Source organism: Falco naumanni, chromosome W, assembly GCF_017639655.2.
Source record: "Falco naumanni isolate bFalNau1 chromosome W, bFalNau1.pat, whole genome shotgun sequence".
In the NCBI taxonomy this organism is placed as follows: Eukaryota; Metazoa; Chordata; class Aves; order Falconiformes; family Falconidae; genus Falco; species Falco naumanni.
Window position 1 is genome coordinate 9,065,275 of NC_054079.1, and position 24,338 is coordinate 9,089,612.

Below are 24,338 nucleotides of genomic sequence, written 5' to 3' on the forward strand. Positions count from 1 at the left end.
CTTACAGCATTATTTATTATTTGCAGATACATGGAAACAGATCATGAGCTCTGTCAGCTGCCTTACAATGCCTCATATGTTTTGGAATATCTTTTCTAACTTGACATCACTGGACAAAGTTTTGCATTCCACACATCAGGACAGGAATACATCCAGAGATAATTACTTCATCCAGGACAAGAAACATTCTGCAATAGCACCAGCTGCTGCATTCTCCATTGTTCTGAAAATCCTACCAAGCATGAGATTTTCTCACAACCTATTCACAGCAGCTCAGCACACATGCCCCTGAAAGTAGTACTCTTCTTGGAATGAATGTCCTAGATCTGGAAGACCTCTGCAAAACAAAACTCCTTACCACCAGTCACCTCATCCCCTACGTTATACACCAGTGGTTGAACTAAGAGATATGATTACTACTACACTAACTGTGAGATGCAGAAGAATTACTGTACAGACATCATATGAACATGCATTAAGTGAAATAGGATTTTTTCCATGACAGAAATACAAATAGGCTCAAATTCCAAACTGGACACTTTTCTTCTATTGTGCCACCAAAAAAAAATATATCTTTTTAGTTGACCTCATTCCAAGATAAGGTTTTCTGTTTGCTAGTACCCATAATTAGTATATAACAAAGTGCGCAACATGGCCAGTAAACTTTTCCTGACACTCTTTCATCAGTCAACAAGCTACCTCCTCAAGAAGATGCTCAGCAATATTATTTGCTCAAAACTAAAAGGTTCAGCTTCCACTAACTGAAATATCCCAACCATCAATTGCTAATTTAATTGCAGACATGCCTCCTTAGTTGACCAACTGATAACACAACAGCATCAACTTTAGTTGATAGTTCTGCTTAACCTACCTACATTTTCCCCTTCTGGGGGCATTCTGCTTCGCTTTGCCATATCATCTTTGAATTTTATTTTAATTTTTTTTACAGTACCTATGCACCAACATAGAAGGGCTAAATTCAAAAAGACAGAAGAACATCCACAGAAATATTTATGAATATTTTTTATCATGTTCACTAAGATAAGCAGTCCCTTGTTTGCCTAAGCATCTAATTTGTTCTAATGGAACAGAGATACCTCTCATGTGGAAGATGTATGGGCAATTTAATTTTTTGCTCCTGTGCAGGGTGAAGCCCTTCAGCCACATAAAATTTAAAGTGAGCAGGATAATACTTTTAATGCTATCCACCCTGGTTGATGATGACTTCTAGAAGTATGTCAAGAGACTGTCTGATAAAAGTTTCCATTTGCTTTTCATTTGCCTGATGTCACCTGAGAGTTTTTGTTGTCCAAAGACAAGATGACAGACTATGCTTGATGTAGCTTGCCTATTTAGGAAGGTCTCACACATTGAGGAGATAAGTTTTTTCAATCACAAGTCTCCCTTAGTTACCAACTCACTCCTTGGCGGTGAAGGAGTGGTACCACTTACAGGTGGTAAACTAAGCAGCACAGATGGCCTAGAAGTAGCAGCCTGAGGTCCACTCCTTATGTATTTATCTGCCAAATGACATCGTGATGCTAAGTAAGAAGAGCTTAGCACAGCATTAAGAGTGCTGTTCTTATTACATCCCCTTTAAGTTTCAGGAAAAGATAGTGAAACAGATTCCTGAGGAGACACAAACCAGTCTTATTTTGTGGTTAATATAAGAACTGAAGCAGTGTTATGGATTTTCCAAGGAAAGACTCAGTAACAGCACACAGCCACAGCTAGCTATTGGTCACACATCCCTATCAGTGGCTGTAAAGAAATAAAATAAACTGGAGATTATACAAGATAATCATTAGTATAATTATCTGTAGAAGACTGAAGCAACCCTTGTAGTAGATATGTGGACCTTAATATGAAGGATCTTTGTTATCTTCTGAATATTACAATATTCAATTAAAAACTTAGCAGATATATTAGTTTTCTACATACATTTATAGAGGACAACAAGAAGTTATCTTGAAGCTAACGCAGTTAACTAGGTAATTATATATATTAACCTAATCAATTTTAATAGTCTATAAATACCAAACAACAAGTTTAAAAAGCAGAGTTTATAGAATATACTAAAAACTTACTGTATGCATAGGTTCTCAGAAGGAATGTATTTCTTATTCCTACGACATTGTTTACATTCAAGTCAAACTCCACACAGCTGTTGATGAGAAGAAAAAAAAAATTGAGCATCAGATATTAAATTTCAGAATATCTATTACCTAGAGGTAGAGAAATAATTTTTAAAATAATACTCTAGAAACTTTCTTCAGTTTTGATGCTGTGATTTCTACTGATTTTGTTTATAGTACTTTAATTGTTTATAGACTTGAATTCCATTATCATCAAAACGTAGTTCTTGTTTTACATAGAAGATACATGAAAATCCAAATCTAGGCCTAAGGACATCAAATAATTTTTGGATTTTTAACAAATCTTTCTCCCAACTAGACAATACACAATTTACTATGGACAACTTTCAATGCCAGGAACGATTCTGAGGTATTAGTTTAGCTAGTCACACCAATGAACCGAGAAGAATAACTGGAAGAGGTCAAAAGGTAAGAATCCCTTTTCTACAATGATGGTCAGAGATAAATCAGAAAGCATTTTTAAGTGAAAACCATTTATATAGTAAGTGGCACGTGTGAAAAGACTTCTGAATTGTTTCAGAGCATGCAATTTTTAACAATTGTTTCATACTGTTAACAGCAAATAAGATCAAGGCAAACAAGCACTACCTGCTTTATTTATATCCCCCAAATTGAACTTCATACTGCATATAGAGCTTAACTGCTCACAGTACTCAAGAAACAATATTAATAGTCAATAAGCCATAGAAACATTTTAACTCACAACAAGAAGAGCCTATTATTGACAAAGTAGTAGCTATTACCATTTTATATGTCCAAGTCACATTCACATAGTTGTTTGCCTGAACACTCCTTTGGATTCTCTTGAACCGTTATAAGGGGAATATAGGCCTAGAATTTATTAAACATTAACAAAAACTTTAAGGTGAAAAAGGAGAACACAAACTGAATACTTTCTCCTTTCACCAAATCAAAATAAGTAGTAAATAGCAATTTTCAAGTATATATGGACCATTGACAACATTAAAATCCAGACACAGAGATAGCACCCATTGAATTCTACCACCTTCTCTCAACAGCCAGGCATCAAGAGAATTGGCTTTCACAGGAAACTTGTCACATTTAGTTTCTGGTTTTGGCCAAAACAAGCTTAGTCCCATGGGTACAGAATACCCAAACCATTTTTCAAGACCTCTGTGAAAAAAAATGAATGGAGTGTGCATGTATGTGTGTATATATATATAAAAATATATATGAGCCTAGGAAAGACAGAGGCCAATAAGGATTGGAAAGAAACAGATGCTTTAAATAAAAACAGTGACTGTAGTATAAGACTATAAATGCCTCCAAAGACATCCTCTAACATAATCACTACCATACCTAAAGTTTCTTTTTAAAGTTTATTTTCTGATGTTAAATTGGAAGAAAAAAAATTTTGCTATAGCTCCATGATTTATTCAAGATTTTTACGAGGAATTATCATTTAACTTCTCTATGAAGACTATCATTGTTACATGTAGCTAAGCCACATAACCCAAATTTTAGCTTGAGAAGTTTAACACTTTCAGAAAGCATGGGAGAAACGACCATCTGTACTGTTAGAGAAGAAAGTTATTAGATAAAAATTATTCACATATTTAAAAGATAGGCAAGTATACAGAAATAAATATGGGATTAAGGTGTAAATTAAAAAAACTACATAGCAAAACCCTATCAAGCATTATATAATCTGAGATGCAAGAAGAGCTTAAATGGATTATATTTATTAGTTCAAATTGTGAACATGACAGATTCAGTTTTATCACAGTAGGGTTTCTGCTGTGATAAAAGCATATAATGAATTTAGAAGTATGTGGGCAGGATAAAATAGATACAAGAAAGTTGTTCAAAAGTCCTATTTACAAAGAACAGTCAAACCATGTTATTACATGAAGGTGATGCATTTTGTAAGAATTGTGTAAGCCCATAAATATAGGAAGATTTGAACGTTACTCAGTTCAAACTAGTTAGAGTGCTTTACACATTTTTTTCCTCTATATCAAATATTTATCACACAAGAAATACATTGTTCAGTCCTAGTACATGCCTCTTGATTATTTATTTTCGTGTCTTCATAATGAAGATACAATGAATACAGTAACATACAACACATCCACTTCTCTCCAGTTACTTTCCCCTTCTAAAAAAAAAAGGGGGGGGCTACAGCATTAGCACCTAACACTGTTAGTAGTACATGTAATACTACACTGTTAAACACAGAATATCTTCCTGGAAGGCAGCAGAATACACTCTGCTAAAATGAACAAAAAATTTTAATCAAGAAAACAATGTCATCACAATAAACTAAAGTTTGTTTCAGTGTTAGTATAGTGTAAGAGCTGTGAATTAGTAGCTTAAGCATCTCAATAGTTAAGATGCTTGCACAGAAAGCAAAATTATCTTTCACAACGATTTTCTTCCTACCACTGTTTGCCTGTCATGAACCATCTGTCAACTAGAATCCACTATGTACATATCACCCACAGAAATACGATTTACTACTATTAATTCACGTCACAGAAGCTAAACAGCATCTCAACTACAAGAGATATTTCAGGCCATCAAGGAAGTAAGCTGACCACCACTGCATGCTAGCTGTACAAATTTTCAATCCAACTACAGTACAACACAAAGCACAACCTCAGTGGGACTACTCATATGGATAGTACATACATAGATGCTTTCCTGTGTCAGAGTTTAAAAAACTATGTCGAACAAAATACTTGCCTGACTTTATCCCTGAACTTCACTATTGGCACTTTTGCTCGAATCAGCTGAGGTCGTTCAATGTAGCTTGCTGAAAGGGAGAAAAATATGCAATCAAGTTTTTTTAAGATCAGCATCTTACATGAGAGATCCTTAAGTAGAGTCAAGCTGACTGATCTATAGTAAATAGTAGCTTATTAAATTTAGCAAAAATATTCTCAGAAGGGCTGTGCTAAAGTAGCCTTTAGCAACTGCAGCAAAAATCCAATCTAGAAAAGAGTGGGGAAAAACAGAAAAGCACTAAATATTAGAAACACACATTAGTGGAAGATTTTTTTGTGTGTGTGAAATATATTCAAGAAATTTGAACATAAGGAATGCAGTTCTACAATGCTTTCACTGAGCAGTACTTGTAACGGAAGTCCTGAATAATTAAGGTGCAAAAATAAGGGAGCAAAAACAGACCCATCCAGGATGGCCAGATACTTAAGCCCAGCACCACATTGTAGCAAGGGGCATGTGATTAGCTGCATATTTGTTAGTCACATCTAGGCTGCTTGCAGTTGAAGTTAATATTTTTTAATCAGTAAAACGTACAACATAAGCATAATCAGTGCGTAGTGATAATACAATTAAGACTTCAAGAACTGTTTCTTTGACTAAAGTACATATCAAGAAAGACATTTCCTATCAAATTACTACTGAAGACAGGACACCACTTTCCAAAAACAGGATAAGTTTTATTTGCCTTTTGCTTTAAGGCCAATAGGGCATGCAATAAATACACAATCACAGGACTGCACCTCAGATTATTATCCACAAAGTATAGATACACAGGCTCAATGTCAGGCCATCTAAACCCAAACACACTAAGATCTGCCAGACTCATACAGTGCCACCAAATGCATCTTCACACTCTAGCTCCCCAAAACTACTGCATCAGTCTTATTGTGAAGAATGGGGGAATTGCAATTAATATCTCAGGCTACATATAGTAGTTGCCCATAATCTTGAGCAAGGAACGCACCCAAGAAAGTAATGGAAAAGACAAAGAAAAGCAGAGTCCATAGGTTACAGTATATGTATTTGCAATATAAGAAATTACTAAAGCTGTGCTTTTTGCCCAAACTACAGGATCACTTGAATTTGACTATATCTAACACTACATGTTTTCCCCTTATTTCCATAAATTAACCTCAAGTTAACATAAGTATGACAAAACTAGGATTAGTGCAGATTAAAAATAACTTTGAACATATAACTGATTTTTTTTTTTTTTTTTTTTTTGGGGGGGGAACTGAGATCTTTCTATCAGTTTGGATAGCAACCTCAATTAAATAGTGTCAGCTCTACTACATTTGGATGATAACTTCAGTTCTGTTAAAATCCCACTGTGCAATATTCAATTTAAGAAATTTTACTTTTTTTTTGTTGAGACTTTTTGAAAGTGTTTTATAGATATGCACATTTGGACAGATTTGACTTGAGGTAATTCTTTACTGGGATCATACAATGCATTCAAATCCAAAGGAACACAGAGACTGGTATAAAAAAAACCCCAAAAACACCAAATGTATTTATTTACTAATTTTAAAGGAAGAATCTTACAAAACTCCAATCCACATTCACTGAACATACAATCTAGTACAACTTACACAAGAATCTCCTCTTTCTAGCTGCACCTGCAAACACATCCAAGTACCCCTCTTCCAACATTCCAGAACATTCTGAATGTGAAGCTATAAAGCATGTAGAGCACTATGCTTTCTTTCCTTTCACTACCAAATTTAAGACAAAGATGCCCAACACACAATCTATGGGAGACAACTGTGGATATCTATCTACATGCCATAGCAATTCAACTTTCCTCACTATGACAATTTCTGAAGGCCTCTTGAGAAATTAACTGACCTTGTTCTAATAACTATCCACTTCCAAATACATCCTTGCCTGCAAGTGCATCCCAACACTTGATGGGTACCTGTGCCAAATTGGGGGGGGGGGGGGGGGGGGAGCCACAAAGAAAACCCACCAAAAACCAACCAACCAAAAAAAAATCTAGTCCAACATAGTCCCAAATCTGTTTCCCAAGGGTGAAAGAGAACAAAGAGGATGTTAGAAGATAGTGACTTGCTGCTGGTAGCCCTCTTTCTTGGCTCACACTGATGACACTGTTAGCAGAATCTCTATTGTACACAAACATCAGATCATCATATATACCAGGGAAGAAACAGTCACAAACACAGGATGTGAAATCCTGAAATACATACAGGTTGAATAAATGCCTTAGTAAACCGACTGAAAACTCTCTGACTCTGATGCTATAACCAGAGGGGCCACACCAAAGAACATGTAAAGAATTCCACGTAGACACGCCAACTGTGGAGCAGCTATGATAGTCACAGATACCACTTCAACTGTAGTGAAAAAGAATATAATCAAAGACTACTAAACACCATTTAATGAATAACCCATTCATGCAGAATTTCAGATTAAACAGCTTAAATCTCTCTTTTCTTTTGCTGAATAAAAAATTAAGCAATTAAACAAAATATTAATCCCAAACTTAGTATATGTCAAAAAGATCTTTGGCATCCTGCACATGTAGCCTGGTCTCATCAATAGGGTTATACTATAGAAAGAAAAATTGGGTGACACAGAAGTCTGAATCCAAAGTTGTAAAGAATCTAGGAGGGTACAACCCAGCACAGGATGAATTAATTGTTGACATTTGGAATTCACTCTCTTTTCTTGCGAAGCAAGATCTTTTTGCAAAACCATGTCTGTGACTAAACAGAAGTGTTTTCTTCCACTCATGTTAAAGAATATTTTATAAATTGAATGAGGACTATATATACAAGCCTTAGAGAACTACATATGTTTTATTTTGTATCTTATTAAAGGTATGTAGTATATAATAAGTTGTCAGTAAGCAACAACTAACTAACATATTGCTCACATCATATGATAAACTTAATCACGTACCAAGAGTATCTACTCTAAACCAGTCTGAATAGGAGCAGTATGAATTAGGTTGTTGGGTTTTCTTTTTTTAAATTTTTTCTGACTACATTTTCAGCTGAGAGGAATATTTGCATGTGAATATTTTAGGTAAAGACGACATTCTGAACGCTTATGCGATGCCATTCTAAACTCATTAAGTTTTATCATCACCATGATTAAAGCAAACAGGAGTATAGTTAATTTATTAACTTTTGCATCTATGGCAGGAAGTTGAGAGATAACTGTATAGTTGTAAAGAATTCCCCAGGGAGGCATGTCAAGCTTGAGAAACAGTATTTCCAGGTCACTTTATTACAGCCCTCCAACTGTTTTAACTCATTTACAATGTTACCATGAGCGAGACAGAGGGAAAAAAAAAGGTTGAAGAGGATCTTAACCCTAGCCACATAGAAATACACAGAGAACAAAAGGTCCTTTTTAAAACAGAATGTTTTTCTTTCCATGCAACGTTTGGAAGAGATATAGATGTATGTCCATACCACCATGCAGTATTTTATATTCTCACCTACCTGTGAAGTCCTTCAAGGTCATTCATTTCAGTTCAAGTTCCCTTGCTTGTCCGAGCTGTTGCACATTCCCCTAGACAACTGTTATGCAGTTTCTATTCAAATATCCTAGTCTCAACACTACAGCACCTCTTTGTATAACTAAGAGAAAATAAGCTCTTTGTTATTTATTCAAAGAGTAAACACCAGTCAACCTACTACTGCTAAGTTGTTGTTCAAATGAATCCTGCCTAGACTGGATGAATCTAAAGAGAGTGATCAGTTTCAGGTTTACTCTCAGTGGTTTGGATTACACTCTGTTCAATATGTTATTAACAGTTATCACCCCAAATTCACATTTCTAAAAGATGTTGACTTAAGCATACAGTTCTGTGGGTGTTAGCCAGTATTGTACAAAAAATAGATATGTGCAAGTATCTGAACAAATACATGGAAACTACATGTACTCTGCTAGTCTTTGATACAGAAGACTTATTACTACTATTCTTATATCTCTCTACTCTAGGAGAAACACAATACATTTAAGATTAACAGAACCCATAAAGACAGTGAATAAATATCAGAAGTTTTTTTTTTCCTATTTTAACTCTGTGACTAGACTGTTAAAGAATGCATCTTAATTTCAGTCAGTATTCTACACGCAGAATGGCAACACAGAAAAGCTTCTGTCTATAAGACTTTAAATCCGATGGGCTCAAATTCCTTGCTCGCACTTGTTACCTTTTGCAAGCCTGAAACAGAAATAAACTGGAGTTTAGATAAAGTTTGAATCCACTTCCCAGACCTCCCAGAACAAAACAGTTATCTAACAAATCACTGTATATAGAGGATAAGAGAGATGGCACTTAAAGTTCTGAAGTTGATTTACCTGAAAAAGACAGACTTTTCTTCAGAATGCTTTCCAATTTATCAATCAATCATGGAATTAAGGCAAAATAAACAGAGAATCACACTCTTCTTATAGCCCTTATTTTGGAACGTATAGGAAAACCAGAGTGCATAAACAAAGAGGAAGATGTTAGGAAAGGCACAGCTAGAAAAGAAACTTCTCCCAGTTTCCTAAACTGCAGTGGTCTGGGAAAAGGCTAGAAAAGCTCTAAAACATTACCTATGCTACAAATCTCCTTATAAAAAAAAAGTTTGTTTGTTTGTTTTTTTAGCCCTTTAACTCTTTCACAAAACCAGCCCAAGAACTTTTAAATAACATCTTTCTTGTTTCTCATACATCTTGGCACATGTATTTAGTTAGCTTTCATGTCCAGCCCAAACTATGTTTATTTCTGTTCTCATGTGAAGCAAGGAACATGTTTAATGACAGCTCACACACTTGTCGAGAACATGCTGCAGTCTTTCCTCCACAGCAGAAGGAACAAACTACTTCACTAGTACAATTACTGGACAGCACAAAACCTAAAAATAATCATCAGAAGCAGTTTCATACCTTTTAGGTTGTTAAAAAGCACATGCAATAAAATACAGAATACTGTTTGAATGAAATGAATTCTCAAAGCAGCTTGGTACAGACAAATCTTACACTTGCTTGTACACAGCAGCAGCATACATGCACTCACGATAATCCTTTAAAGGCTGCAAATCTAGAATTCTGGTTCAAGTTGAAGTAATGTCTGAAAAGTATTACATTTTTTGTATGCTTTCTCTTTAAATATATGTAATTGTAGATACCACATTTTCTGATTAAGTAGCAGCTAACTTCTGAAGACATTAGAAGGTAGGAAATCTCTTAAACAAGAAATTGCATTTCTATTAAGAAAAAAACCTTAACAGCCAATTTGGAGCTGAACGAACAGATATTTCTGAGCACTGAGCCTGACTCCACAAACCCACAGGAGTGCCAACAGGATACCACTGAAGCATACTGCTAAGATCATCTTCCCAGAAGCAGAGAAAAAGCATATGAATCTATTAGCTTCTGAAATCTAGCTTGGGTTAGGGTTAGGTCCCCTCCCCCCCCCCCAAAAAAAAACAAAAACCAAAACAACCCAACACCCCACAAGCTAATTTGAAATTTTGGATGACAGCAACTGTATTTGCCTAAATAAGCTTTACCATACAAATTTTCAGTGAACTAAATCCAAATGGAAATACCCATATGGAAAGTCTTTTTCATTTTCAATCAGAGGAATGTTTTCAAACAACTTTTGTCTATCAATTTTATCCACAGAACATCCATACACAGATACAAGGATAGATGGCTAAGTACAGGAATTCATACCCATAGCGATATTAAAATTACAAAGAGATTATCTAAGGTCTATATACCACAACTAAAATAGTCTGACAGGAGCAGTAATAGCAGCGGCATTTTGTCCTGTCTCACCTTCCACAGAGCATTTTGATTTAGCTGACCAAAGGCACTTGCAAGATAACAAAGAATTTGGAAAGCATCAGAAATGAGCAATGGCACAAACAAAAACCTTCAGGGATCACTCCCACATGACCATCATTTCTTTCCGTTACTGGCAAACGGACTTGATTTTGTCAAAATGTCACAGAACACAACCTCTTGAAAAAAACAGAACAGAAGAGGATGAGAATTTATTTAGATGCTCCCTTTCTGGTCCCTGAAAATACAATTATTTTATCACTGTGCTTCTCAGCACTAGAATGACTTGCATTCTAGACATATTCAGACTAAGTTCTGGACCACTTATGCAAACATCAATATTTAATGACTTATTGCTATTGTATATCAAATGCCTATTCTGAGATGGATATATCAAGTCTTGAGTGAGTTGCTGAAATCTGGGTATGCACACCTGCCAGTGAAGACATTTTGAAGTTTGCATTAAAATTTATGGTTGTTCCTTTTACCATTGCAGGATTGTTCAGAACAGCAATATAAGGAGTAACATCAAAGAATATATCACAAGTCTGAGAACTAGGGGGACACACATAAGTGATGGGATCTTTTATAAAACAAAGGATGGCACAAAAATCTCTTATGTAAGAGGCTTTCACTTTTAAGTCAAGAACTGCCCCAGTGAATTCTCTATCTGAAAGGAGCCTAAACAACTTATAAAGAACTATGAATTGACCTGTTTCTCCTATGTGTGCTAGTACTGCCAACATTTAATATTTTCTTCACTAGGCACCTAACTTAACGACTTCACTGGCATCAAGTCATCGTCCCTGTCCTGTCTCATGTGTCCGCCCCTGCCCCCCCTCATCCCCCCCCCCCCAAAAAAAAAGTTTTACAGTGTATTGTGAGTAACATCTTATTTTACAAAACCTTAGAATATTGTCCCCAGGAAGGCACTTCAATCTAAAAGACTGTGAAATCTGTTAGTGAAACCTTACTAAACAGAAATCCACTCCCCCTCACAATTGTGATCCAGTATTCAAAAATCATTTTAGATGCTACCTGTTTCTTGAAGTCCACTAGTTTGGAAGGCAACCCTTACATTTTTTCTAATTATTATACATCAGCACCAAGATAAGTAATGTTACTAAATATTTATAGCTTTTCTCCAAACAATACTGTGATTAGAAGCTAAACAACATGCAATTACATAAGTTTCTTACAACTGTACATCAAAACTTCTTCCAGAGTTGCCAATAATCTTACCACCTCACTATAGCCAGGAACTTACAAAGTTTAGTAGTGAACAGTTTTTGGATTAAGAGGAGTATATGCCTTGCTTCAGTCTTCTGATTTACCTGAAATATGATATTAACAAAAAAATTGATATCACCCATTTAAGTGTTCCTTGTTCTTATATAATAGACATGCTTTACTTTTCAAATAAAAAAAAATTCACAATAAGATATGTACATTAGTATGAACACATTCCTTGGTCTACAGATACATTTAGCATAGCAAAAGCCCGATAGAACAATTAATCTTCAACATGCAAACTAACTGACATTTACAAATCACATAACTTGAGGGAAAGCTAGCCCTACTTATACAAAAATGTAATTCCTTTTCAGTGTTTCAATTCTTTCAAAATTATGCTCTAGATTCTTTGTTATCTCTTTTCTCTCAACTTAAATTCTAATAAACATTTTCTCTCACCAAAAAAAATACTTAAAATATTTTGCATATCAAATTCCTCCTTATGTCTGCTCACTAAAGTTAGCGGCTATGAATCTAAAGAAATAAAAAAATTGTACTTGTTAAAAATTGTTCCTGCATCTAAAATGTTCTTTAAACAATTTTCTTCATGATCTTACGCAACTTACCTCTCCATTTTGCTGTTCTTTGTTCACCTGTTAAATTCATATTTGCAACATTATTGGACCCACAGTTCATAAGTATTAAGTGAAAAAATGTTACTAAATCAAAAATATTTGAACATTTGTTTCTCATTTTAGAATCTAGCCTTATAAAAATACATACATTTTGCGGCGAATGAAGAGACGGGACGCAGCTTGATGCAAGCAAATGTCAATTTATTGTACAGAAGCACGAGTTTCTATACACTTTCAGAAGCTGCGCGTTTTAAACAGATTGGTTCTTGAAGCTAAGCCTTGCATACTAGGCAATCCCTGATTGGTGGTTAACTACCAGCAATTAACAACAAGGTGTTACCTTTCCTTGGCGCCATCCCTCTCCCACTCCCCTGTGCTCTGCAAACATGTCTCATCATGTTAATTGTTGTCTAGACAAGCTGGAGCACATTCCCCTCAGCTAACTGATTGCCACGCATGGTCCTAGTTTCCAGCCCGCTCCTGCATCTCCCCCTTCCTGTTGCACAAAAGAACCTTTGAAACCGAATGAGTAAAAACAAGGTATAAGTAATAGAACAAATTAAAAAAGCAACTAAGACATATTATCAGTGTAAAAGTAACCCATTGTCTCTGTTCTGTACAATTTTACAATTTCCCCTTTTTGTTTTTGAACAGCTAGTACCAGGCTTGCCATGTTCTGCAGGGCCCTTGCAAACATGACAGCAACCAAGGTAACAGCAAACAAACAATACTGCCAATTGAGTGAATGGATGCCAAAAAGGCTGACATTTTCTCAGATTTTGATAACATGTTGCTGCAATGGGGCGCCTAAAATCCACGCAGCACATACCATCAGAATCCTCACAGCCATGTCCTTGAACCAACAACAAAAAGCAGTGGCAATTTTGACTCACATTCTTAACTGCCTACCAAACAAGGTGATTTAACTCTTTAATGCTTTCCCTGCTGTTACTCTGGATAAGAGAAGAACCGCTGCGACACGTTCCCATCATAGCCTCCTACTACATTAGCATCTACAGAAAGACAATTATCGACACTCAAAGTGTAAACAATATCATCTTCTTTTGGATTAACATTATACATAGGTGGAAAGGCACACCAAACAAGAACTGGTTCAGTCAAAAAGTTCAAATCTCTGAACATACCTCTGGGGTCATTCCCTTCATTCCCTCTTTTTTTTATGCAGAGAAACACTTTTACCATAACAGAGAAGCCCCTATTCACATCTCTGAGCCCGGACACAAACCGCAGCTGTATGCTCCACCAGGCTCAGGGCAGAAATCATTCATGCAGTTACATAACTATGTATCTCTACAAGCATGCAGACACCTATTAAACACTAGATAACCATGTTTATCTTTCCTATTCTCCTTCACAATACCTAGCTGTTCTCTCATCTCTTGTTAGGTCAAATATTCTCTATCTTCCTCTCCTATCTCTCTCTTCAGACATTCTCTGTCCTCTTTTTTGCTTAATTGCGACGAGGCAAAGCGTGTGTGTAGCTGGGTGACCATGACCTGATTTATGTTACAATCAACTAAACACTGAATACAGGGAAAAAAAGGCATGGGAGACATAAGGCAAACATCACTAAGGTGGTTAAAGATAATTATAATAAATCCTGTAATACTTTTGAGTCATGGCCCAAAGTTTCCCAGCCGTGAGAAGAGACCAAAGGCATCCCACCCCTGGCTCTGCTGCAGATCTTTGTTTAAGGCTTTTGAGTTTTGTATACTTTTGTAAATTAATTCACAGTGGTCACTCAGATTCACGTAACACATCCTATCAAAGTCTTCACACTTGTGTCCCTGTGCTAATAATAAAAATCAATAGCAACTTGGCTCTGTAGCAACATATGATGGACAGAATCAACATCTATTAATAAGCCAGGAAAAAAAAGAATAGTATTTGTAGTGTTACTTTGTTTAGCAAGCTAGCAGCCTAATTTACTAAGCAAGTTAAGAGCATGTACTATTCTTACAGAAGAGATTAGAGAAGCAAAAATGTGTTATGCTGCATTCCAGAACTCAGCCTGAGAATTACAGTCTGCTGTGAGTTCTGCATTACAATCATTTGACACATGTTGGGGTTGCAATTGTGAAAGTTGCCCATTTACAATTTTCATTGGCATTATCACAGCTAGTTGTTTTAAAAGCAACCCTTGAGCTTCCTGATGTTCGACTTGTTGCAAAATATTCTGAAGCCAATCAATCAAGTTAGTATTAAAGTTAGTGACTCTCTAGGACCCTGCAAGACTGTGGCAAGACTCCCGCATCCTGACTGCCTTAATAGCCATCTCATTCATTTGCAAATAGTTGTCCCTGGGACACCTTGCCTGAGTCACAGAATCGGCACAGTTATTTTCTCCAGCCAACTGCTCATAGTTAACAGCAATTCCCCGATTAAGGTTTTCAGTCAAGGCCACTACACATAGCTCACAAAAATCAGATAACCACATCATATACTGTATCAGTTAGTACCATACAAAGCAATGACTTCCAATCATGCAGTGTGAGTGTATAAGGCTCTGCCATCACTTCAAGAAGGGACATAGCAAATGTATTATGAATCCTCCCTTCCCGCACTGCTTTGCTTAACTCTTTAACAGCCTCGTATTGCACAGGCTGCCACTCTGCAGGTTGATTTGTCTGACAAAATACTGAACATGCCATAGCGACTCCCAAAACCCATCACTGAAGTGTTTCCCACTTGCATTCCTGTCACCAATCCCTCAGACTCCCTTTCACCCTCCCCAAAAATACAATCAATGCATCAGGAGAGACAAGGGGGTGGGGGAAAGGTCTAGCTCCTTTTCCAGATCTATAGGACCTGGATCAAAAGGTTTATCAGTGTCAATAAAATCATTGTCCGAGTTGTCCTGTTCCCATGCTTGCTCCTGTGTTGCGAGGGTCGCTGCAATCAGTGACAGAAGCTTTGGGGGCAGAGGAGGTGTGGACGGAATCGCCATCGCTGACTGTGTCTTGAGAAGAGTCGCGCTGTCGGTGGAATTTACAGCTTCCTCTGGTTTAGCACCGTTAGTAGAATTAGTCCACACTTGGCAAAGAGTAGTCAGAATTTGCCACCAAGATGCTAAATGCATTCCCGACACGGAGTTCCCCTCCGCGGCAGCATCATACAACTGGCTGCTGTATGTACACACTTTCATTCTTTCAAAGTCTCTAAAGTTTCTTGGCTGCTCACCTGTCTCGATGAATACAGGTGATATCCTCGGGGTTTAGGTTGTCCGCCTGGTCCAGACAGCAAGACGATCGTTCAGCCAAGACGTCTCCTCCGGAACGCAGCCCTCTTCCACGAGCTGTCTTTTTTATCGACCAGTTCCGTCCTTATTCTTCCAAGGCTTCGGAACACCACCATAGGGCTCACCATTTGAGGAGACTGAGGCACGGACTCCCTGATCTGACTAGAAGACCCTTCATGAGTCCATATACGTCTCTTTCTGGGGACGAACCCCGATACCCTGATTCCCCATTACGGATTTCCCACAGCTCACCTCTCAACTCCGGAGGGATTTCAGGCCGGCTCCTGCTTCCTTTCAGCAGATCATTCAAAGTTCTGTGGGATTCGCTGCATGTCGCTCAGACAGGCTATTCGAGAGCCCTTCACATCAGATCCTTAAACGCATCACATCGGGGTCACCAATTTGCGGCGAATGAAGAGACGGGACGCAGCTTGATGCAAGCAAATGTCAATTTATTGTACAGAAGCACGAGTTTATATACACTTTCAGAAGCTGCGCGTTTTAAACAGATTGGTTCTTGAAGCTAAGCCTTGCATACTAGGCAATCCCCGATTGGTGGTTAACTACCATCAATTAACAGCAAGGTGTTATCTTTCCTTGGCGCCATCCGTCTCCCACTCCCCTGTGCTCTGTAAACACGTCTCATCATGTTAATTATTGTCTAGACAAGCTGGAGCACATTCCCCTCAGCTAACTGATTGCCATGCATGGTCCTAGTTTCCAGCCCACTCCTGCAACATTTTAAAAATAGATTTTGGTTTTATATTTTTTTAAGATTACTTACTGGTTCTTCTTTAACAACCAAGCACAAGTCACCATCACTGCTACGAGTGCCAAACCCATTCAATGAGGACCCAACCAAAAAGAGTCTGCTCTCTGTAACAGAAGAATCATGGAATAAAAACTGGTGTGACATCACAGTTTAAGAGGAAGGAAGAACTGTGAACTTCAACATTCAAGCTGATATTAAGCAATCAAAATCAAAACATATGTGGAAAAATAAGCCGAATTTCTCTCTGGAGTTCTGTTCTGCAAAGTTCTTTTCTGTTCAAGTCACACGTCTGTTGCTGACATGCTTTAAACAACTCCAAAACCTGCCAACTTAGCTAGACATACACATTCAAAAAGTAAAGAAAAAGGGAATTGAACAATCTTTCCTGACAGAGATGCTATTACATCAAACATAGAAGACTGCATTAAAGAAAAAAAAATTATTCACGCAATCTATTCCACTGTAGAGTTTTACCACACTTAAATTCATATTGAACACCTTCCTGGAAGAAATTTCTGCAAAGTTTTTAAATTTTAATTTGTTCCATCTGTTATAAATGTCTATCCACAGAAAATTATTGCCTCATCAGTATCTGCAGCCTTTCATGGAACAAACAACAAAAGACCAGATGTATCTTCTGCTGACAGACACATAGATTTCCTGACATTAGCATGAAAAGATAACACCACCCCTATCCCCACACACACACCCTCCACCCCTACCCCCCCTGCCACCCCACCCCCCATCAAAACGCTCCAAACCCAAACACACGAGAAGACTATATAAGACCACAGTGGCAGCTACATTTATTAATATTCCTTCTAACAACAGCTCAGCAATAGAGACCCCATGACACTATCAAAGAACCTTGCAGAAAACGTTGTGGTCTCCCACATCACCATTGGACCCTGCCTACTCAGAAGGCAGACGTAAAGCACAGGCATAGAAGGATATTACCTTATCTTTTGCCACAGGGAGCATGGTTTCTGGAGATGAAGTATCTTGCAACAGAGGGACACATCCAGTTAAATCTGGTATGTAATGCACATGGAACAGTGGAGACCGAATTGAATCTGGGAAGGAATACTGATGTTGTTCTGGTAAATGTACTGCTTGGTTAACTACAGTTGTTTCATGATGAAGTGAATGAAACCACTGTCGTTTGACATCATATGGAACACTTTGTTCACTTGGTCTCCTAAGAAAAAAAAAATAAATCAAATCACGTGACTTTCACTAAAAGCAAGTATTCTACAGGACAAAAAAAAAAAAAAAAAAAAAAAAAGAAGACATGCCCATCCTAGGCATTAGGTGAAACAAACCTGGAATGGGAAAGAGAACAAACAACAAGAGCATAGATACCCTTGAAGTGAATTGATACAACTGCTTTACAAGAGTATTTACATCAACCAATTGAAACCTAAGTGGGAAGTTCAGTTAAACAGGACAGTTAAAGATGAATGCTGGTATTTTTTTTTAAAGATACATACAGACTATGCAAGTGTACTTTTCTTTAAGATCAACAGAAGTGCAGTGAGAAAATTTTGTGAGTTCTGAATACCCAGTGATGAATAAGTTCAATAGTGGGGAGGGGAGAAAAAAGCAGCTTACCACAATAGCCATTCAAAATGTAGCATTAGTCTGTGTAGGGTTAGATTTAGATTGTACAGACAGTGAAATGTGTAACCTGGGCAAAAAAAGAACCACTATTCATTTGACAAATCAAACTAATTTTGATTTAATTAGAAAAATTAAGCTACACAGGTCATAAAACTAATGTCTCCTCATTAAGTCATTTATCACAGGAATTCAAATATATTTGAAGAGATATAGTGATCTTACAGACAGTCCCTTGGCATCTGAACTCTTCATTAAGAAAAATTTGTACTGAAAGCTGATCAGTAATCGAATACTGTGGTCTATCCACAGTTAAGAATAAAAGAGAACATTCATATTTTGTTTATACATCAAGTATTGCATACAAGCTAACCAGTAGGGGGGTATTCACACATTTTTTTAATTAAAAAAATCATTAAATCAGATGTTCATATGTATCCATGAATGAGCTATTAATAAAACTAGTTATTTCTTGTAGTCAGGAAATCTGGCACAGCTTTTGGGGACCTGGACAGATAGTATTATTATACAAACACAAGTTTATCTTGAGACCTCAAGTCACCATTTCAGTTTTCAAGTCAGAGAGAAGTTCTGATAACATCACTCACCCACAGCCTTAAAAGAACTCATAATGTAATGTTAAATCAAAACACGATGTTGTTTCAGCTTATTTTGACTGAAAAACACTTACATAGGCACATCTTCAGCAAAAATAAGAAGAGTTGACTCAAAATCTAAGGATTAACTAGTTGATTGCAAATCTCTTAATACAACATAGCTTTCCATAAACCAGACTGGTCAAGAGGAAAACATGCATACAGGATGAAACCAGGAACTTCTTTAGTTCACGTGACTTATATACTCAACTATAGCTTAACACAATATAGTTAACTGTACTTATTTTCTCATCTGTTACATCTGGAAGAGAAATAGCATACAGGAAAGTTTTGAAGACAGATCACATAATGCTTCATTCCCTACCAGTTCATTCACAGATCTATTAAAAAACTGTGCAAACATACATCAACTTCTGAACTGATAAGAAAGTAATTTTTTTTTCCTAGATTGTGTGGTTTTAGTTTCTCTTACCAATCTGAAATTCCTCATTCTGTTGCAACTAAGGTAACAAAGAAAACTATGTAAATTCAAGTAAGTTTAGTTTTTTGAAAAGTAGAAAAATTACATTTCCATAAAATTCCTATTAAAAAAAGAACTTATGTATGCTTGAATTTAGCACTTCGTATTTGAAAAATAAAACATCACATGATTAAGAAAATCAGGAGAAACATCTAGCATGTCATCAGAAAAACATCACAATTCCCATAAAACACTGAAGGGGCAGTCTTAGCTTAACAAATTGACATGAAGAGAACACTCACTTTATTGACACAAACCCTCTTATAGTCAAGCACACACAGACTATGATCTATTACAGTATTAAAATAAAAATATGCAAGTAACAGCTCTGTAAGGCCACAGCTGTTGGAAAAGAAAAACTACACATTAAGTCATTTATGAGTACTAAAATTCTTTCATGTATCTGCTTTTGAGCTTTAAAGATCCATGACACTGCCTGTTTCATCAAAAATGTTTTATTCAGTATTTTTGCAATTTCTAACAAAAATCAAGCTGCACAAGAAATCTACGTTAGACAAACTTCATCACAGGTACATTACAACCAGAACTAGTCACACACAAAGAACTTACTTTCTTCCTCGGAATGACACGGGGGCTGCAGACATACATACTGGAATGCCATTTCCCTAAGTCAGTGGCTGCAGCGTAACATCTGGAATAATTGCACAGTTCCCACTCAGAGCCCTGGAAAGACTACAAACCATAATTGTTATTCATATAACAACTAAGATGCTTTCTTGGAGTTGGTGGTTTTTTTCTTAAGTAAATATTAAACTCAGTAAGATCTCCCATTTTTTCCTTAAAAGCAATACATCTGTCCTTTCTATTCAAAATGAAGAGATGTTTTAGTATATATTGTATTTTTAACAAGAAAAAAAAAATGGTCATTCTTTAGAGCACACACATAAGAAGAGGTTAACAAAAAAATATTAACTTAAGGCAGCATTAAATTTAAGAGCCTAGAGAACACCATCATGTCTTCAGACCTAACCTCAAGAATAAAGTTTCTTCCCCTTCTCATCTCCTCCCTGGTTTCCCAAGTAAACAAATACAACTGAAGATCCTTAAAATTGAACTGTGGATTATTAACTCTAACCACTGCAATGGCATTACATGCATTATGCACAACGCAGGAGAGAATTAATGTGGCGTACAAGACATGGACTTTGCAAGGGTTGTGAAGCAAAGACATTTACTGGTAGTTAGTTATGGCTTTTATAAGTTCATACTCTGTATGTGTGCTGGTAAAAGCTTTATTATTGGTCAAACTTTATTGTCCACATGCCCAGCCGCTGTTCACTATAGGCTACTCTCTGCTGTTCATGCTGTTTCCTTATCTTCTAGAGGTGAGATCACATTCCTCCTTTGTTTCTGTCTCATCCAGGTTTCTTCTCATACTCCCTCAAAGTTATTTACCTCTTTGCTGCAGGATCACAGCTGCACATCGTCAAAACAAGGCCACAGCTGCACATTATCAATGTCAAAACCCGCTCTCTCAGTTCCCTACAAATTAAGACTTGCAGCGTAGCTTATGAAGGCACAGACTCAGGTTGTGGTGCAACCAGAGACACTTCATTGTGCAGAGAAGGTCATATTTATATCTCTGAGCCAGGATACAAATTCCAGCTGTAGGTACCACCAGGCTCAGGGCGGAAACTGTTCATGCAGTTACATAGCTATATGTGGTTATAAACATGCAAACACCTTTCAGCTAGATAACCAGGTTTATCTTTCTTACTTTCCTTCACAATATCCAGTTGTTCTCTTATCTCCTGCCAGATCAGACATTCTCCATCCTCCTCCCCCACATTGCAGGTCACCAACAGAAGTGATACAGCTCTGTTTTTATAAAACACCTTCCTATTTGTTTTAAAAGTTTAATGCAGTCTAATGTTAAACACAGTGGGGAAAAAACATACTCTATAAACAGAAATATTTCTTTCAAGAGACAGTTATCTGTCGTTTTCAACCCAATCCCCACTATCGAGTCTTACTGTACTTACGTTGCATTCTGAAATTTAAACTGAACATCAATAATTTGCTGGTGAGAAAGAAGAGTAGGTGGTATATTTAGAAGAAGCTTATTGAAGAAATTACTTCGCTGCTGATGTTTTTGAGGGAAGGGTGGACAACCCAAGTTGGAAGAATTTGGGAACATGCTCCTTTCTACTTGAAGTGAACATGTAACCTTTTACCTATATTTAAAAAAATAACACAAAATTAGGCAACAATAAACACTACTAACCTTTTAAAATTCTGGTTTAAAACCTGAAATAATCTAGAATATATTTACACAGATTGCTTAAAAGAATTGTGACTATGGGCTAGTTTTATCTCCTTTCAGTAGGAGACACTAAACAGAAGTACTATATTTTCTAATTTTCACAATTGCTACTTTTAAGAATAAGTAAATCAAGTAAGTTTCGATTTTGTCCCATCCATTTTAAGTTTAATTTTATGAAAGCTACATGAAATAAAACATAAGAGTTTTCATCTCAAGGAAAAGTAATGTATTTTAGTAGAATATGTTTCCATTTCAAATGTTCCATGATGTTCACAATATAAGGGAAGGAACAATTGACTTCGTAAGAACATGAAGATGCAGTTGATCAAAAACTACAATCAAAATTAGGGTCTTTTTTCATAACATAAGCAAAGCAGCAGACAAATGGTGACAGCAATTGGAAAGTAATCTACTCATGCTTTAAGAATATCATATGTGTGGTGTTATTTTATGTGTGTGCTTACAGAATGGAGTCTGTGATAGTAAATCTGCATTTTTCTATTTTAAATTGGTTCCTGTGCAACTGACTGCTGTCTGATCTTGTATTATATGCAGTACACATTAGCAGAAAGGGTGAATGAAAATCTTTGCCCCTACAATAGGTTAAACTGTGTTGCATCCATTTTACAAATCATCAGTATTTCACCTTAAGCTCAACTTATATATCAGAAACAATAAAAATTCAGATTTTACATGGCAAGACCGCATTAGAAGATGTTTTAAACCAGTTATCAATACTATATATATATCTTCACTGCAATGAAAACCCAATATTAAAGTTTCTTCATTTTTTTTTAATTCAGTCTTAAGAACCATGCAAACAAAGAAGATGTATTACTGAAACATAGTTGTTCATGACCAATCTCAATACTTTGCATATAAATATTTACCCTATTAGTGCAATACAGGGATACAAATATAAGAGGAAGAAGTTTTTGTTCAAACATCTGGAACATTTAGAAGTTGTAAGAGCAATGGCAGCATTTCCCTAATTATTACATTAAAAAAAACTTTTTATCAACCCAATGCTGCAGTAATACATTTGGGAAAAGTGCTAACAGACCCATGCACCAGCATGGAAATCCTGTCACCGTACAGTAGTCTAACTTTGGAATAAAATTAAAGTATCACTTTCAGGTTCTCTCCATTGCCAAACTATATATATAAAAATTGTATTTACAGTTATATTAACAGACATTCTCTCGTATGCTGAAATAAAATCAGTTATTCCTAACTTTATTGTAGTAAGGTCTCATTGTTTCTATGGCCTTGAAGTAGTCTTTCACCTACCACTATGGACTCCTGCCCTATTTTTTCCCCTTCTCAGACAGCTCCAACTGTCACTGCAAGCAGCATTAGCATAGAACATATGCAAATAAATTCCAAGGAGTTTGTTTGCTCAGGTATGACATTGTTCCTTACTTCATGTGATAACAACCCATACTAGTGAAAATTTGGTACTACCTACATTGACATTGCTGCACTAGCTCCAAGAAAAAGCTGTCAATATAATTGTTCTTAGTTTTCTCTCTCACTTTTGTTTGGAGGTGGGGGAGAAGCGTTACGTATTAGTGAAAGTTATTTTTAAGATGCTTGCTTACAATTCTGCTGTAGAGAGAAAACAAATCATGTGACAATAAAGTCACCCGACATTTACATTTAGCCTGAATAATATTTACGTGCAGTCCAAAAATCATAAAACATTACAAACCAAAACACACAGATACAGAAACACCAAGTCACTTTAAAGAAGGAAGCGGATGTAGTAAGGGCTCCAGTGACAAATTCATAACTTCTAACAGAAGGAACCTACACTTCACAGAAACAAATCCCTTAAACTTTCCCATTTCTAGTATGGACAGGCAATGTAACAACTGTTAACACACCTTATTAATCTCTAAGTATCCCAGGCACTCTCAGCATTACATACAGTATACATAAGGAGTTGTTGAATATAATTCATCAGCATCAGAATTCAAGATTTAGTTGTAAAAGTAACAGTGTTTTAGTCTTTCTTTGAAGCTGTAAATACCAAAAAGAATAGCAATGAAGGAGTTACCTTCCCTAAATCAAAACCCAAAACAAAACAGCATAGTGACGCTGTTGTCTCACAGTAACAATTATAGCATTTATGATGACTCTCAGTAGAGATTACCGTGGTGGAAACTGCAAGGCTCTCCAGTAAGTTTTGTAAGCTTTACAAGTCAGATATGCTTTCCCCAATGAGCATTTTTTTTTTCCTCAAGTAAACATGTACTTTTGAGGGAAGCACACAAGAAATACCGGTACACTTTCCATACAAGCAAGCTCAAGTGCATGCGACCCCAGAGCCCCTGAAGGGGACACAGCTCCCGCGACGCCCAAAGTCCCACCACTCCCCCCCCAGCGATCATACATCTCGCACGCACACCCCAATTGGGTACCCAGCGGCAGGCAGGCAGCCAGGACGCCAAGACACATGGACCACATAGCAACCCCCATCCACCCCCCAGGCCCCGACACCCCTATCCCTCTCCCCACAGCGACACGAGATCCCTGTACCCCGCCAAGAGACTCACACCAGACCTAGGCAGAAGACGAACAGAGCAACAAACAACATTAACCGACCACCCTCAACACTTCCACCCCCAGCAGCACAAACCACAAGCAAATAAAAACCTCTGCAGCTAAGCACTGCCCTCTTACC

General features: G+C 36.9%; 1 protein-coding gene and 1 long non-coding RNA gene across 2 annotated transcripts in view; one reads left to right on the forward strand and one right to left on the reverse strand.

Moving 5' to 3' along the window:
* LOC121080604 (poly(A) RNA polymerase GLD2-like) overlaps positions 1-24,005 on the reverse strand; it is a 49,632-nt gene extending 25,627 nt beyond the window's left edge. The window contains 9 exon segments of the mRNA XM_040578742.1: positions 2,088-2,164; positions 4,863-4,932; positions 11,983-12,049; positions 16,627-16,718; positions 16,834-16,948; positions 17,572-17,812; positions 19,939-20,061; positions 21,372-21,563; positions 23,808-24,005. Of these exon segments, the coding sequence (XP_040434676.1) occupies positions 2,088-2,164; positions 4,863-4,932; positions 11,983-12,049; positions 16,627-16,718; positions 16,834-16,948; positions 17,572-17,812; positions 19,939-20,061; positions 21,372-21,526 (940 nt within the window). The 5' untranslated portion in view covers positions 21,527-21,563; positions 23,808-24,005.
* Positions 4,989-14,987, forward strand: LOC121080605. Its single transcript, XR_005825439.1, has 3 exons — positions 4,989-5,791; positions 13,691-13,695; positions 14,975-14,987. It is a non-coding gene; the product is annotated as an uncharacterized LOC121080605 (long non-coding RNA).
* Positions 24,006-24,338: the final 333 nt, after the last annotated feature.